We start from the raw sequence: 17,191 nt of genomic DNA on the forward strand, positions 1-17,191 counted from the left end.
AGATGTATGCAGAAAATAAATGACAACATAAATGATATGAACAGGTGTAGTTTTCTGCTAATAGAAATGTAGTTATTCTTCCTGTATGTGCAGGAGCTTTTGAGAAAAGAAGTAATACGCTGCAATTTATTTTCACAGCAGAAATGCACTGCTGCTCTTAGTGAAGAGCTCAACACACCTGCCCACTGTGTTCCACTTTGAGACAGCAACCTGCACTAAGTGCTGCAGAGAATTTAGGGGAGCCCCTCACTGCTGGGTTCCCTGTAGCCTTGGAGGCCACTTTGCTTAAAGCCCCTCTGCTACGGGCCCAGCCCTCACCACCTCTCACCTCTGATGCAGTTTGCCTTCCCTTTCCCACAGGCAGCTTACGGAGCATTTCACAGGGAGTGCACGAGTGTTGGGAAGCGCCTGTGTGGACACGATGGAGGAAGACCCCCTCCATCCAAATGCTCGCTCCCCTCAACCCCGCGGCATGCAAATTTATGTTAACTGCAAAACCCACAGAGTTACCCACAAAGAGTCAGTGTTCCGGGATCCCTCTGGAGTGACCGAGGAGGCGCAACTCAGGAGGGAAAGGGCTTCTCCTTGTGCGGGTTTTTCTGGGGTGCAGCGACGGGGAGCGGGTGGTGGCTGCATCCGAGCATCGCAGCTCTGCAAACTGGGCGAACATTGTGCAGAGGGTCAACGCGCCCCGTCCCCAGCTGGGCCGGGCAGCGCCTGCCCCCGCCTTCCTGCATCCCTCCCCTCGGCCGGGGGCGGCTCTCGCCCCTCCATAAAGCCGGCGGGGCCGGGCACTGCCCTGAGCCTGCCCCGGCCATGCACCCCGCGCCCCGCCGCGGCGGATCCCTGGAGGCGGCGCCGAGCCCGCGGGACCCCGCCGGGCAGGTGAGGGGAGCGGGATGGGCACGGGAGGAACGGGATGGGCACAGGTGAGGGGAGCGGGATGGGCACAGGTGAGGGGACGGGGTGGGCACAGGAGGAACGGGATGGGCGCAGGTGAGGAGCGGGCTGGGCACGGGAGGAGCGGGATGGGCGCAGGTGAGGAGCGGGGTGAGCACGGGAGGAGCGGGATGGGATCCTCGCTGACCGGCCTCGGGATCGGTCCTGTCTTGCGGAGTAAACGCCGCTTTTGTGGAGTCACAGCTCGGGCGCTTCGCTGTTGCCGTTCTCGGAGCGGGGATTTGGGGAAAAAGGGAGCTTTCCGGCCCCGGTTACTTGGAGAGGGCTCATTGGAGAGCCCTGGGGTGCGGCTCCTCCGGCGGCGGCGGCAGCGTTCAGTGCCGCTGGGATTGGGATGGGACTGGTTATGCTGCTGTTCCTGGATAGAAGAGGGGGGAAAAGTCTCAAAGTGTAAATGCGAGCACATGAAGTTAAGGTACTTAAGCAACTTTTGGTGCATCATTGCTTAGGAGACAGAGGGTGTGATATAGCCCAGAAAAACTCACTCCTGGGTTACTCCACATTATAGTGGGAATTTGCTTAGTGCATCAGAGAAGACCAGATAAAATCAGCACTTATGCATTGGCTGCAGTTACTGATACTGTGCAGTTGATAAAGTCTGTAAAACTCCTTGTGAAGACAAGAAGCTGACAGCAATGGAGTAAAGTTTCACAAAAATATTGCTTTGCTGTATCCCTCAGATACTTGGAAGCCAAATAAGCTGTTCAGCACATCTTTTGGGTTGGTGTCTAAGAGCTAAGTCTTAGGAAGAACTTTGGTGTGGCTGGAAAACGTATTGTGATATCTAGTTGTAGTCACTCCTAATATCGTGTCTTCATCCTTCCCTAGAAGTGTGTCAAAAGGACAGTGACAAACTAAGCAGCTACTTAAAGGGAAGAGAATATCAAATGCCCATTGACATTTTTTATTAATCATGATTACTGTCAGTCAGTATGAAATATTTTGAAAAGATTTTTTAATCTTCAATTTATGGCTCTAAAATGTAATTTTTTTAAAGCAAATATGTTTGGATAATTTTAAATCGTGGTTAGCTATTAATGTAAACAATTAAAGCACAAAGTATGCACCCTCGAATATCTCTCTCTCAGTGAATAACCTTTGGGGAGAAGGAGAAAGGGAAGATAATTGCTATGGGTCCCAAAAGGTGCAGTCTTTAACCAGACAGCACCTGGTTATCTACCTAAATAAAGGATTTAGAATACCTCTATGTGTGTGTACTTTCATCAACTTGACTGAGTCAGGTTGGTGGAAAATCAGTTAATGACTTGCATAATTAATAAAAAGCCATCAATGCAATATTAATTTCCCCTTCACCCTCCAAAAAGCTCAAATGTGTTACCATGCAAAGGAAAAGTGTCAGATTTTATTAGAGCTGGGTTGCTGAGTTACTGATAGAGAATAAAATATAAGTGAAGTGCAGCCACTGGAGGAGAGGGATTGTCTCTGCATTAACATTTTCTCCTGTTGCCTTACACCCAAATGGCTGCTGCATTACTGTCTTCAGTTAATTTTTTAATTAAAGCAGAAGATTAGCTTTGGTGTAGGGTTAAATATGTAAATGGTGTGCATTTGGCATTGTAGGCATCTCCATTTCTCTTGTCCAACTTCTAATTCCTAAGTTAGAGGTCATTTCTAGGGCTTAATATAAGAACATTCTGTGTTTTGTTGTATTTTCTTCATTGATCTCTTAAACACATAACTTTACAGATGTTGTCACCTGATCCTAGACACAGTGTAAGTTGCAGCAGCAAAACATGAAAGAAGAACACTCGTTTTCGGTGCAGGTAGTCTGTCCCAGCTGTGCACCTCATAACACTGCATGCAACTGTGCCAAATCTCATAAAGGCTGATCTGGGCTTAAGTCAATGCTCCTAAATGTGGAGTCAAGCCAACATGCTGCATATTAGCCACTTACATAAACCAGCCCTACATTCATTGCCTTCAAAGACTGCCACCTAACTCTACTTGTAACAGAGACTTCTTTGCACACAGCATCTCCTACAGCTGTATCATCTGAACAGGATTTGGCTCACACAAATGGCCTCTCTACACTTGAGACAACGACCAATGACCTGTATGTAATTGTGGTGCTCCTAGCTTTTCCTTTTCTGCTTGAAGTACCTTTGCTCAGTGCCTGTTCCTGGCTCTTGTAATTGTGATCTGACACTGAAGTGAGCTGGGAAACCTGCAGGCTGCTCAGCTGAACCTGGACTGGGCCTGCCAAACAGTTTCAGCAGAGAACTTGATGTCTGGACTCAAGCTGATGGTGTGGTGTGATGGTCTGACACTATTGTCCAGGCTCATCATATCGTGGCAACTCATTAGAGGTGGGAACCCAGTCAGAAATCCAAATATTTTCATTAGCATCAGTGGGCTTGGACCTTTTCCATAGGACACAACTTTGGAATCCCATGCCTAATTACCTGCTTGAAGCCTTAGAGCAGCATCAAATATCTGCCTCATTGTAAATCACTCAATCTAAAATGAAAGTAATGTAATTATTTTGTGAGGCAGATTTACGTTCTTAATCTGAATGGTGAATGAGAACATTTTGATAAAAGATAGGTAAAAGCTGGTTTTTCTTTTCAAAATTCTCAGTTATAGGTAGAAACATTTAGCTGTTCAGCATTATCTATTTTAAAGAGGTTAAAGCTGGAGAGACTGTAAAAGGGAATCAGTGGAACCGGTGCATTTTGATTGCATTTTTGTTTTGCTCTTTTCATTTCTAAAAATGTCCCAAGATAGTGATATCTTTAACAGCTGTGTCAGATCAAAAAATAATTCCAAATAGCAATAATGTGCCTTCATTGTTCCTCTCCTCTTTCTTGCTGACTCATTCAGAAACCTCATCTTTTATTCTTTCTTTTTTGCAAGGTTTGAAGACATATGAGAGACAGGCTCTGCTTATAACCCTTGTATTTTTTCTTTACTTTGCATTTTCCCCATTCTTCACTGTTTCAGTATTATCTCTCTTTATGGCCTGGCTACATGTAGCTAAGGATATGGTCTGTGATATCTGCTGATTTCCACACAGTGAGGAGCATGACCATTAGTAAGGTACAGAACCACACAGTCTGACAGTGTGGGGTGTCTGAACTTTTAGTGTGTGATTTGGGTGATTATGCCAAGGGTTTGACAAACGAATTAGGGGACAAAGAAGATGGAGCAGCTTGGCTGTGGTTGATCAGAGAGGGACTGTCTCTATAACCAGGAGATTCCGGTCAGCAAAACATTTTACCTCTTAAGTTTGTCTCCTTGCCCTATGAAAACAGTGTTTTACAGTTATGTAACAAGAGAAAGGCAGTGATTTTTCAGTTCTGATCTACTGAATCCTGATTCATCTTTTCCTACCTGTGTCCTGTGGGATTTGGATTATTCCCTTTGCCAGTGTTCACTGAACTTGCTAACAAGTGTTTTGTTCAATGTACTGTTTCTGCTGACATCTTATTGCTCCCCTTCCTCCCAGTAACAATGCTAATTATAAACTATACATCGAGAACATTTTCTGCATCCTACTGAATAACTAAAGATGTCCCTAAAATCGTTCAACTAAAAGAAAGATATCTTGGTATTTCAATCTCTCACAGATTCTATGTTTGCCTAACTTTATTCTTGTTATTGTGTAATGATTTAATTCGTAATTGTCCTTTTGTGGTTGATCAGTCAAAGCACAGCATTACCCCAAGACAACCTGAAATGTGAAAAGTTACACTTTTTGCACTGCTATCCATTCAAACCATTTTTTTTTTGTTTATTTGCATCTAGTTAAATAAGTCAGCTTACATGATGGTTGAAGATAATAAAGAGAATGAAGACCATGCATCTGAAAGAGGAAGGACAGCCATAATTTTTTCCTTGAAGAATGAAGTTGGAGGACTTGTAAAAGCATTAAAACTCTTTCAGGTATGTATGTGATAACCATATTGCTACAGCAGCTCTGTGCTTTTAAATTGTAAGGGTAGTTTTGGAACACACTAGAATTAATTAAATCCATTTAATAAGGATTCTTAACCTGGCTCCCACTTTGCACCCAAAATTACCCATGAAGGCAAATTTATGCCTCAGAAATTAGATGATGGTTGGCTAAAAATCTTACCTGCACTGACTAAACACTGAGAGAGGTTTGCCTTTTCCCCTCATGACAAGAGGACTGGCACTCGACGTTTTGGCAGGGAATAACAGGTGGTCTGAAGCCCCTGCTGATGGCAGGTGGACACTTGGGGTGTCAGCCTGTGTTAAGTGCAGTACCCTTGTCACACTGCCCAGCCAGGCTGAAGGTGACAGAGGAGCTGCAATTGCACAGCTACTGGGCAGGTATTGTGTGAGGAATATGTGCAGAGCCACTGTGCTCTGGTGTGTGGCCCTGCATGTTTTAGCCTGGGGTTTTCTCAATGTTCCTAATATAAAACACATGGTTAAATAATTTTTCAGATTAAAGAGAAGTGAAACTAATGCCCTGAAAACTACTGCTTTTAAATCCTTTGCACACTTGTGAGATAATTATATGGTGACTTGATTGGCATTTTGGTGAATTTGCTAATCAGCTTCCTGTGGGAAAGATGAAAGAAAAAGGTCTATGAATTTAAACTGCCTGACTGTGTCTTTATATGCTTCCTGAATGTAAATAAAACTGAAAGAACAGAGGTTCACTTTCACTTTCTTCTGAATAGAAAATCAAACCTTTTCTCCCCTCCAATAAGCAAACTGCTATCAAGAGATCCAATTAACTAAAACAGCTTCACAGAGGTGGTGAATAGCTCATGGCAGTAGAATAGCAGTTTGAAAAGATATTCTCATTTTTAGTCAATTGTTTTTAGTCCATCTCTTTGAGAACATTACTTCTTACCAAACAGGAGAAGCATGTAAATCTGGTACACATTGAGTCACGGAAGTCCAAGAGACGAAATTCTGAGTTTGAGATCTTCGTGGACTGTGACAGTAACAGGGAGCAACTGAACGAGATCTTCCAGCTCCTGAAATCCCATGTCAACATTGTCTCTGTGAGCCCAACAGAGCATTTCAATGTCCAGGAAGATGGTAGGTACAAAAGGCAGTTCTGATGAAAATACACTTCTGAATGTGTTGGTTTGAAATATTTTTATAGTTGTCCCCACCTGCATTTGTGTAGTGTGTTCAGACACCTGCCACCAGGTACCTGTGTCTTTGTTATGTGTGAGTCTAGTCTGGCTGACATGAGCAGGGCTGTGTTGTCTGCTGTCACCTGGGAGTTCAGGCTGTGTCAAGCTGTGTCAGGCTGCTGCAAACTGTGTGTCTGCTGTCTGTGCTCCTGTCCCTTCCCAGCACAGCCCAGCTGGCACCAGTGGGAGTCCTGCATCTGTGCAGGTCAAGGCAGGCTGGCCTGTAGGAAAACTCTGGGTGCAGGGCTCAAGTACACCACAATGGCAGAGATGTGATACTGACAGATCCCAGATTAGGTCAGACGCTGGGGAGAGTGGAAAATGGATTCTGCAATTTCCTCATGTAGTTCTTGATTTCATTATCCTTTTTACCCACTTTTAGTCATAACTGGCTACTTATATTTGTATGGAAGAGGTGCCTTTTACCTTTAGATACTACACATCCTGTTTACTTCTAATTCAAGAGATGCCCAAAGTTCAGGGCAGCAGGAAGATGGTCCCATGTATTTTTCAGTCATTGTGCTTGGGAAGGAGAGGTCTGGACTTCTTGGATAAAATGGCTTACTTTAGCTGTAAGTAAGGGGAAATTCAACCTAAACAGTCTCCTGACCTTTTAAAGTAAACTGAGGAGCATTGAGGTAGAAAAACAGTGTATTAACTGCTCTGCCAAGAGCTTGGCAAAAAAACCCTTTAGGCTAAAAATAACCCCAAAGTGGTCGGTAGCAAAACTGTAATGATGCACCTCTCTCAGGCTGCAGGGCCTCCTGTTCCTCTTCCTCCCAGACCCCTCAAGGCAAAGCTGGATGCTTCCCAGGTACCTAACCATGGAGAAACATCCATTTCCCACGGTTAGTAAAGCAGGATAGGAGGACTCTAACCTGCTCCCACTCTGCCCAGGGACCACAGGCAAATCGCTTCTGTTCTCCTTTGCACCATTTGTGCCCTAAAGACTCCCAGCAGCTGTACATGGGGAGACCTTGTCTCCATGGGATCCTCTAGATGCTACTCCAACAACAGCAAAGGGCCAGAGAAACCCATGTTAACTGTTTCCTTCCCGGAGGCTTTGGGGCTGGCTGCGCTCTGTAGGCAGACTGTGGCAGTGACCGAGGAGGAAGTGTGAGCTGGAGGCTGCTGCCAGATAGGCAGAGGACTCCCTTGTCTTATTCGTGCCCCTTTAATTTATAGATTGAGCTGTAACCACCATAAGTAGCGTTTCCTCCCTCGGTGTTATTAATAACCTTGTGGATTCCATGCCTTCCCTAGACATGGAGAACATTCCCTGGTTTCCGAAGAAGATCTCAGATTTGGATAAGTGTGCAAACCGGGTGCTGATGTACGGGTCTGACTTAGATGCTGACCATCCTGTAAGTACTTTTCCCTCCCTACACCCAATCCATAGTTGGAAACATCCTTTGTGGAGCTGACTTTAAAAAATAGCAGCTTTTCCTCTTCCCTCTCCTCCCCCTCAATGGCGCCTCTGGGGGTCTGAGTACTTTCTCTTGGGGATTTCATGTCTCTTTCTTAGTTAAGACAAGACTGACTGAATTCAGTTCCTGTGCCATTCTGCAGGGCTTACTTGTGCAAGAACTCCAGGACTGGGGCCCGAGTGGTCACATACAAATTCAAAAATCTTAAAAAATAAAAGCTGTTTTGAGGCAGGCTTTCTTCCTCCTCTTTCTTTCTTCCTTACTGGAGAAACCAAACTGGTATTTGGGCAGTGCAAATGGGCAATTTGTTCTGTAATTTAGAATAATCAAGCAAGTAACTAAGTTTGTATAAATACTGATATGACTAAAATGAATCCCTGTCTACAAAATGTTTAGTTGCATGCATAAACCAGCTGATTTCTACTTTGGAGTATTTGCTCAGTTCCCATCTGTTAAACATTTCAGACTACAGCTACGAGTTTCCTGCCCTCTCCTTTCATTCTTACACTTCATACTTTTATATTCCCCAACTGAAGAAATGTCAAGTGTCCTGTTTTAAATTGATTTATTTATTATGGCTAGGAAACCCACTGAACTGTGTTTTCTTTTCTTACCACCAGGGTTTCAAAGACAATGTCTATCGCAAGAGGCGAAAGTATTTTGCAGACCTGGCTATGAACTACAAACAGTAAGCTTGAATTCTTCCAGAATAAGCCTTCTGGGTGCTTTGAAATAATAGCAGAGTGGACTGTGAGGAGCTCACCTTCCTGGGCTCAGGTCAGGCTGAGACACGCATGTTCAGCTCAGGAATCAGAGCCAAGGAGGTGAAAGGAAGGGAGATGTAAGGCAAGATGAGAAGGTAGATCGAAGCAGCCCTGGTCAGTCTGAGGAGGTGTGGCTTGGCCAGCTGCTCTGCAAAGGAGAGGGAGGGGAGGCAAATCCCAGTATACAGCCCAGTGACCACTGAGACTAAACTTTCTGGGCAAATGTTAATACTTGAATTTTCTTTCCTGGTTAAAACTAGCATGTGTGATGTGTAGATAAGAAGTTTTCTGTGAAAAGAAATTCTAAGAGCTTGTGTCTTTGGAGATGCTTCTTGTGAGGGGGAGCGGGGGGTGGAGATCTTAAAGCAGTAAGAGTTTCATAACTCAGTGCTGTAAATTCTTTCTAAGCGTGATTTTCATGTGGCCTGATTGAATTTAGGTGTCAAGTTCCTCAACTGAAAATGACCTAGGAAAGGTCTGTATTTAGAGTTCCACTGCACTGTGTGTTTAATACAACTGGTTACCACAGTCCTAAGCTGCTTACTGGTAATGTGTTGTTGACAGAGATTCCCCTGGAAAAACGTTTTCCATGCCAGTTCCTTAGTTGGCAGTGGAAATGCAGCGTACACTTCCCTTGCCATAATCCCCTTTATTCAAGGTCCTGACGCCTCAACAGGAAAGAGAGACTAAAATTAATATGCTCAGAGAGGTACTTGTCTCCTCTGCACAGAGGTATGATTTTTACCTGATGTGTATATTGAGCTGCTGTCACACAATGTGTTGTTAATTTATGGAATTCTCTTTTCCTAAAACAAATTTAAAGGGTAATGGAAAATAATTGCAGACTTAGAAATCCAACAGGGAAAAGGATGTGTCATCAGCTCCTGAAGCTGTGAAGAGATTACACAGGTTTTTAAACCTTACTCTTGGCATTAAACAATTAAAACTGTTTACAGAAACAAAGTTTTAAGTGAGCTCAATGCAAAGACTCCTGACAACTGGTTAAAGTGAAAAAAAAGGCAAGTCCTTAGACTAAAAGCTTTCCAGGACATAGACCAGATCTCACTGTGTATTTGACAGCGTCTAATGCCAAGTGGCGCAGTCACACAGGAGTTAAATAGTAATAGTAGGTAAATTAAGTCACCTCTTATTAGCCATTTACTGAGGAATGTCCTTTCTTCCTCTTCTCCTTGCAGTGGTGACCCAATTCCCAAGATTGAATTCACTGAGGAGGAGATCAAGACTTGGGGGACTGTGTACCGAGAGCTTAACAATCTTTACCCAACTTATGCCTGCAGAGAGTACCTTAAAAACCTCCCTTTGCTCAGCAAACACTGTGGGTACAGGGAAGACAATATCCCCCAGCTGGAAGATGTGTCCCGTTTCCTGAAAGGTAATGTGCTGAGTTTCTAAAATGTTCTAATTTTCAAAATAAACCAAGGTCCACTGCAAATCCCACTGTTTTGTGGGCACAAGGGAACATCCTTAGTGACTTGTATTCGTTCTGGTCCTTTAGGAGGCCTTTTGGCCTCCTCTTTAATGTATTGTGTTTTCAATGCATACAGTGACATTTGACAGGCAGTGTCTGAAAAGATTTTTAGGGTTGGCTAGGGAGATACTTGGCTATATTGTTGATTCTAGGCATGGAATCCTAGGAAATCCATTGGCACAGAGGTAGGTCCATTTTAAAAAATGTTGCTCATTCTCAAGCCTACGCCTCATTTTCTCACGTGGTTTTGAGCCAAGGTAGTGCCGTGGCTGTCACCCAGTTCCAGCAGGAAAGCTGCCAACATTGTGCCTCCTATGCTAAACTAATGTACAGTTTCTCTGCTCATTTTCAGAGCGTACAGGCTTCACCATTCGCCCCGTTGCTGGATATTTGTCACCCAGAGACTTCTTGGCAGGATTAGCATTCCGAGTTTTTCACTGCACTCAATATGTCAGACACAGCTCGGACCCCCTCTATACACCAGAGCCGTGAGTCATTTAATCTTGTGGTAGAATTTGAGAGAAAGTTTTGGATCTTGCTTGCCCAGAGCCAAGTTACTTAAAAGCTGTTCAAGAACACCAGCATAAAACTTATTTTTAAGGTGCTGAAGACTCAGCCTTCATGCTGAATGTAATGAAGTTACAGCATGCTGAAGTACCACCTTCATAAGTGCAGGATTTTCAAAAACACAACATGTTATTGGAGATCTCTTACTAATGTCACTGTGTGCACTTAGGTTAATAGCCAGTTGCCTCACAAATGGGGAGTTCAGATCTTAATTTTAGGCAACTTCATTTGAAAATCTGATTTTATGCCCTTTATATGTTGGTATGGTTGGTATGACCTGCTTGGCTGCTTTCAGATAAATGAGTGACACTTTTCTGTCCTTTGGATATTAAAGTTTAACGCAAGACATTGTATCTGTTCAGTGGTGCTGCTTTTTCACTTTGCCACAAAGACAAATCATGAGATTTCTTGTTTTGTTTCTTTTTCCAGTGATACCTGCCATGAGCTCCTAGGCCATGTCCCTCTTTTGGCTGAACCCAGTTTTGCTCAGTTCTCCCAGGAAATTGGTCTTGCATCACTTGGGGCATCAGATGAGGCCGTCCAAAAACTGGCAACGGTGAGTGTTTGAGTGCCTGGGGATTCCATCAAAAGCTTTGTGCTTTACTAGGCTGATCCCACTCCATCGAATAAATTTTGAGCTTTGTGTCAACATTACCCACACCAGCTGCTAGATCTGTGTGTTTCACTGGTCCCTGGATTTTAAAGCTTGTAAAAAATCTTCCATGCTAGGAAAAAAACCCCACTTTAAATTTGATATGACTGGTATTTTTCTTCACTCTAGTGTCAAGTAATGGTTCAACTTCGGTGGTAGACTACTTCTTGCAGACTGAAATTTTATGGTCTATTTCTTTCAGACAAAGTTGTCTTACTTCTGGGAACATGATTCAGTGATTTGAAAGCGTTCTATTTCTTTAATGTGTAGAATGAATTGAAATTACATGGTATTGAATGTGCTGAGTGCTAGCATTAGATATTTTTCAGTCAAGAAATTAAAATAATATAAACTAAATTAATTTTCTGGATATCAGTCTCTGGATGTCTTGGGAAAAGTATTTTAAGATTAAAAGTAAATTTAGATGAAAAATAATTGGTTCCAGTTATGCAAGAATTAGGTTGCTGATTTTTAAAATTTCTTTTCCCACCTCATGTAGCTAGTGGTAAAACTTGTATTACCTTCAGTGGGAGCAGAACTGAGCCATCTATGAAAATAGTGTTCCTTCCGGTATAGCTGCAGAAATCCTGAAATCCAATGAACTGAACGTCTTTAATTTCACAGGACACTAAGCAAACGAGAAACAAACTGTACTGGGCTGTTCTCACTCACAGATCCTTTCCATCCAGTGTTTCTTTTAAGCTGAGGCTGTGATTTCACGTCAGTATTTTTCAAAACATATTTACACCTCAGTGTTGCCACTGACATTAGCATCTTCCAGCCCAGCTGGGTGATCTGTAACATCCACCTTTCTCATGAGAAACATGCAATCCTGTGGTTCTTCACCCTTCCATTCTGGCTTTCCTCCTCTTTAAATATCTGAGGATAACTGGGTGATAACTATCTGATATTTGCCGCTATTTGATGCCACCTACAGATAGAAATGCTCGCATCTAGTTCACCACAGTATCTTTGATGAAGGCTGAATTGTTTGACTTCTTTCTCTGTTTCAGTGCTACTTCTTCACGGTAGAGTTTGGCTTGTGCAAGCAAGAGGGACAGCTACGAGTTTATGGGGCTGGCTTGCTCTCTTCAATTAGTGAGCTCAAGGTAAGAATGGCTACTGCTCGTTTGCCTCTTCTCTTTGTACCTCATTATTATTGCCACTGTTTTGCCCTGCTTTTCATGAAGTATAATTTCTTGATGTTAGAGTCTGAGTAACTATTTCCAGATTAAAGTTTTGTTAGTTTAACCAGATTCTGAAAATACTGCTTCTGTTTATACATGAGCCTCGTGTCTGTGGAATCCCTTTTCTCACCCGGACTGGCAGAATATGACCGTTCAGAATAATTCAGTTTGTTAGGCTTTAATCACTGTTCATCTGCAGATAAAAATTTTAAGATGCAGTGCACTACAATCATGTCACATAATCCTTTTTATTCACTTTGTTGCATCATCTTTCTCCTGAATTCTTTGGATGGTGATGTTCCTCTGACCCATGATAACACGTCACCAGCACTCACTCTCTGACAGCGCCAAAGTCAAGCCTTTTGATCCAAAGGTCACCTGCAAGCAAGAATGTCTCATCACAACTTTCCAGGAGGTTTACTTTGTTTCTGAAAGTTTTGAAGAAGCTAAGGAAAAGATGAGGTACAGATTTCCCTCCACACCTTTTTATGAAAGCAGATTTGATTTTAAACATCTCTCTGTAGCAGCACCAAACCCTTTTATTCTTATTAGTTTTGTAACTACTTTTCACAGCATTGGGATTTTGGTTAGTATTTTCTTGGTCTTCCATGTACTGGGTGGGAGATATATAACAATTAGAACTATGTTTAAGTAGTTTAGAAAAGTGGTTATTGATACTGGCTGCATACTGAGAATGCATGTGTGGTTTATGTCTTGTTTACAACACCCTCTTTTGGTTATAACACACTCTTTTTTCTTTTTTTTTTTTTTTTTACCTCAATAGAGAGTTTGCAAAAACCATCAAGCGCCCCTTTGGGGTGAAGTACAATCCCTACACTCAGAGTGTGCAGATCCTGAAAGACACGAAAAGCATCGCCAGCGTGGTGAACGAGCTGCGCCACGAGCTGGACATTGTCAGCGATGCCCTCAGCAAGATGGGCAAGCAGCTGGAAGTTTAACACCCTGTCAGCACCGTGGTGCAATCCAATTCTTCCCATTCCCCCACTGATTTCTTTCTAGGCATATAATGTGTTGTATGCAGTACTCACTCCTTTACACATGGAAGAGTGAATGGCCCATAAGAATAACAATTTTATCTTGTTGCTCTCTGTAAATTTCGTCACATAAATGCATTCCTCCATCCCCCTTAGATAAAAAATGTCCAGAGTTGCCTTTTAGAGGCTTGTAGGGGAACAGAGAAATTGCCTGACTGAAGAAAAAGTGTGATCTGTGGATCAGGACTGGGATCAGGTGCTGCAGGAGGTGGCTTACAAGGCAAAAGTGGAATAAATCCCCCTGGGGAAAATTCCATTTCTGACTCCAGCAGTCGGTGCTACTGACTGTATAGCATTGAAGACTTGACAGGGTGGAAGCTGTGGTAATTCAGTGTTTCTAAGTCTGTGCTACTAAGTTTGAAACTTGAATGATTGTAATGCAGGCATCAGGACACAAATAGCTGGAGGTTCAACATGATAAAAGGGACGGGTCAAATCTTGCTTTCAAAGGGATTATTCTTGCCACAAAGAGTTGCAAGTGTGCTGTTTGGCATGCGTCTAGTATAAGGCAGAGATACAGCTCTTGCATGAAATCCTAATTATGTTTATTTTAAGAGATTTGCTATTGGCTAAGTCAGGATTTTTGTTGCTGTCCTGGGTATTGCACCTGAGGGAAGACCTTTCCTTACAGAGATAATATTTGCCTTTTTCCTGACTGAATTAATATAGCAAAAAATAAAGCAAGCCATCAAGCACTGATTTAGCACAAAGCCTAAAACCATTTCCAAATTGCAACTTAATATTCAAATAGCTTAACTGGCTCTAAAATAACATCAAAGTTTAAAATAACACCCAAAGTTCATAGATCAGTGTGCTTTATGTAAAAATAAGTATCCTGTTGATTGCTCAGTCGCTTTTTTGACCTACACAAGCTGCACAAAGATATGTTTAGTTTCTTCTTTACCTGGCCTGAACACCTTCATCCCGTATCAATCTAACTATAACTGAAAGGCCCAAGCATTTCATAGGAATTCTGTGGCTATGAAGGCAACAAACTACCTTGTAGTGTAAAGTATACCTAATTCCAGAGCACTTTAAAAGTGGTGGGAAGTAGTGTCCTGCTGAATTGTCTGCATTGCATAGTAGCAAACTTGCAGAGCTTCTGCTGCCCCTGTCCTGGCACGGACATGTGTGCAGGATGTGAGACATTTGAGTGGGGAATCTGATGTGCAGGGTGTATTTAATAGCACCCTAGGCACTGGTTTTTTCAGAGGTAGATCTTATCAGGAAATCCAGAAAGCGTGCTGGAAGAATGGTCTGAAATCTTAAATACACTGGAGATGCTAGTCCAGGATTTTGAGAACTTGAAAGGACTTTCATCAACCTCTGTGCTTGAAAATTAGCTTGAGTTTCATATGCTTTCTAGTAGGACACCTCTGCTCCATAAGCAATTGCCAGGCCAACCTTTCCAAGAATATTCACTGTTTAAATCAAGACTAGATTGTTGCTTCTGTGGCTATTAACCTGCTACAACTTTGTTTTAAAGAGCATTTAAGATGTAGAATTATGGTCTACAACATTTATGGCTTAGATTACACTTAATTTAAAAACAGATTTTAGGAACATTGTCTTTCTAAAGAAGAAACCTTCTTCTAAGTGAGTAGTAAGGGAGGATCTGTTTTGTCTGCTTCTGTGATAATAGTTAATATTCAGCTACAATTTTAACAACGTTGGATTTATGATGTTGAAATATGAACAGGTCTGTGTTACTTCAAGCCTTGTCTGAACTATGTCTACATTTCAAGTAGGAGTTCTTAAACTTGTTAAATTAGCACCTACTTTCAAATGCTTTGTAAAAACAGCAGCTGTATGTTTATTTGCACTTGTGTAACAAAAGTAAACTGCTAGAAGTACTACCAAGAAGACGCACTTCCACGGCACTAACAACGTGTATGTTTGGCTTCACCCATCCGAACCTTCTGTAAAACGGTGATAGTTTAGGTACTTAAAACCGTTGTGGAGGCTTAAATGTCAATGAAATAAATGAGTTGCTGGAAATTATCAAAATCCCCAAAGCCCTTTACTTCGGCACCGTAGCAATAAACACGAGAGGAAAGCTGATGTCTTTACAAAGAGTGTGATGGGTGAAGGTATGGTGTTAAGCGTCTTTGCAATGGGGTTTAATGTCTCTACTGACCCTGGGCAGCAGGTTTGTGGCAGAGCCCGCACAGCTTGGCTCCTGAGACAGACAGGGGTCTGCACAAGCCCGAACTTCTGCGCTTTGGGGTAAAACAGTAGGTTCCAGGGGGATATATGGGGTAGGCTGTGCCTTCCCTGTACCCCAGCCCGTGGGGCAAGGAAGAGGGCACCACGCGGATAGAAGGAGGCTGTGCCCTCTGAAACCTCGGGAGAGAAAACCCCGCGGCGTGTGCCCAGTGGACTCTCTCCCCTTATTCGAATGAAGTTGCAGGGCTCCTCTGTCTCCTTTTTGGACATAAACCTCTGAGGCTTGTAGATTTTCGGGACAAACACGAAGCGCTCGCTCCCGATTCGCGTCTCCCGGTGCGGTTCAGGCACTGCCCGCCCCTGAGCCCGCCCCGTGCCCGCCTCTTCCTGCCCGGCCCGCGGGCGGCGGGAAGCGCCGGGAGCCGCCAGCCCCATCCCATGGAGCCCCGGCTGTTCGCCTGGGTGAGTGCGCGCTCGGCACGGCCCGGAGGGAGCGGGGGCCCGCGATGGCCTCTGCCCGGGAGGCGGGAGGGTGGCGGGGCCGCTGCTCGCCCTCCCGGGATACCGCGGCGCTCGGCCGCCGGCCCGGGGGGAGCGGGGCCGCGGCGTGCCCGCCCCGCAGGGAAACAACGCCGCGGTTTCACCGGGTGGGCACAGGAGGTCTGAGAGCCGTGGAAGGGGCATCCCTGACGCTGGTCTGCTGCATTTGCTCTGCGGGGGCCGTGGTTGGTGCCGGGGCCGTGGTTGGTGCCGGCGCGCCCGCCTGGAGGCTGGAGTGGAGCTGGCATTGGGATACCCGCGCGTGGCTCTCAGCCCCTCGGGTCTTTCTGCACCTCATCGCGGCTTGCCTGCTTTCGAAGGCTTGAAAATTCATGGCGAGTTACAGGCTAAAATGGGAGCTTGTGACACACTTTCTAAAAAGAATTGCGTCTGTTTAGTAACACGCTCTAAACTGTGTATCGCCGGTAGTGGCTGTGAGACAGCAGCTCGATCTGCCTGTGCAGCTCCACTCCTGACGTCTCACCCACCTGTTGGCTTTGGGCTGGGCCGAGCAGCCTGGTGATTTTGCCTGAAGTGTGCGTGTTTCCGTAGGTACAAAATGTTTGTTGCTGAATGCGGCCCTTTAACATTCACCAGGTGCTGCATCTTTCGGGAGTGGTGGAGGGTAAATTGAGAGCAGATGGGCAGGGAGAGCACAGGTGAGGTGGGGAGAGTATTCGCTGAGGATGACCAGCTGTGAGCATTGCGGATGTGGAGTGTTGCTGTTACTGCACTGTGTGGGATGGGGAAGGTTATGGTATTCCCTTTTTGTGAATGAAGGTTGAACTGCTGGACATGCAGCTTAAATTGACTAAGAAATTCCCTGACTTGTTACCATGTTGACAATTGCTGATTTCCATGGTGGGTTTAGTAGCTATAATTTTGTACCTATAAATTTGTACTACTTACAATTGGTATATTTTCATTTGGACCTCTTTTTTTCTAAAAGACGTAGTTAACGAGGTGTAAGTGTTTCTGATTTACTTGTTTAGGTTCCAGAACAAGGACACGTGTCTTTCTGCTCTCATTTTGGAGGTAGCCTGCCAGAAAGCAGTGGCATGAATAAGACCTTAGTGATGAGTGGGAATCATTAGCATTAAAATTAAACATGTGGTAATCATCCTGATAGAAAGATTTTCCTCCTTATCGACTGTGAGTCTGCAGTTAAAGCCCTAATAGGTTTTATTCCAGTATGCTTTTTGAAATACTGGGGCTGCACAGGTGCCCTTAATGACAGCAAAGTTAG

The 17,191-nt window shown here is 44.0% G+C and overlaps 2 protein-coding genes across 8 annotated transcripts in view; both read left to right on the plus strand.

Moving 5' to 3' along the window:
• Nucleotides 1-793: 793 nt before the first annotated feature.
• Nucleotides 794-15,240, plus strand: TPH1 (tryptophan hydroxylase 1). The gene is made up of 11 exons (XM_010393183.4): nucleotides 794-885; nucleotides 4,726-4,863; nucleotides 5,814-5,997; nucleotides 7,362-7,462; nucleotides 8,146-8,213; nucleotides 9,486-9,682; nucleotides 10,131-10,266; nucleotides 10,775-10,901; nucleotides 12,011-12,106; nucleotides 12,513-12,646; nucleotides 12,969-15,240. The coding sequence occupies exons 1-11, from the start codon at nucleotides 817-819 to the stop codon at nucleotides 13,141-13,143; spliced, it is 1,425 nt and encodes a 474-aa protein (XP_010391485.2). The 5' UTR covers nucleotides 794-816; the 3' UTR covers nucleotides 13,144-15,240.
• Nucleotides 15,241-15,789: 549 nt separating this feature from the next.
• The window catches only part of SERGEF (secretion regulating guanine nucleotide exchange factor), a 143,371-nt gene continuing 141,969 nt past the window's right edge, over nucleotides 15,790-17,191 (plus strand). For all 7 annotated transcript variants that reach the window (XR_751049.2, XR_751053.3, XR_751043.2 and 4 more), the window contains exon 1: nucleotides 15,790-15,867. Coding sequence is in view for 3 of the 7 variants with exons in the window: in XM_010392351.4 (XP_010390653.1) it covers nucleotides 15,844-15,867 (24 nt within the window). In the remaining 4 variants the exon portion in view is untranslated. The remainder of the gene's footprint in view (nucleotides 15,868-17,191) is intronic.

This window comes from Corvus cornix, chromosome 5 (assembly GCF_000738735.6).
Source record: "Corvus cornix cornix isolate S_Up_H32 chromosome 5, ASM73873v5, whole genome shotgun sequence".
Taxonomy (NCBI): Eukaryota; Metazoa; Chordata; class Aves; order Passeriformes; family Corvidae; genus Corvus; species Corvus cornix.

Bases quoted from the DNA above. Each gene is read 5' to 3' on its own strand.
- TPH1 (XM_010393183.4), top strand. From the start codon at position 817: ATGCACCCCGCGCCCCGCCGCGGCGGATCCCTGGAGGCGGCGCCGAGC. The intron at 7,463-8,145 runs GTAAGTACTTTT...TCTTACCACCAG, and splicing joins ACTTAGATGCTGACCATCCT to GGTTTCAAAGACAATGTCTA. The intron at 8,214-9,485 runs GTAAGCTTGAAT...TTCTCCTTGCAG, and splicing joins CTGGCTATGAACTACAAACA to TGGTGACCCAATTCCCAAGA.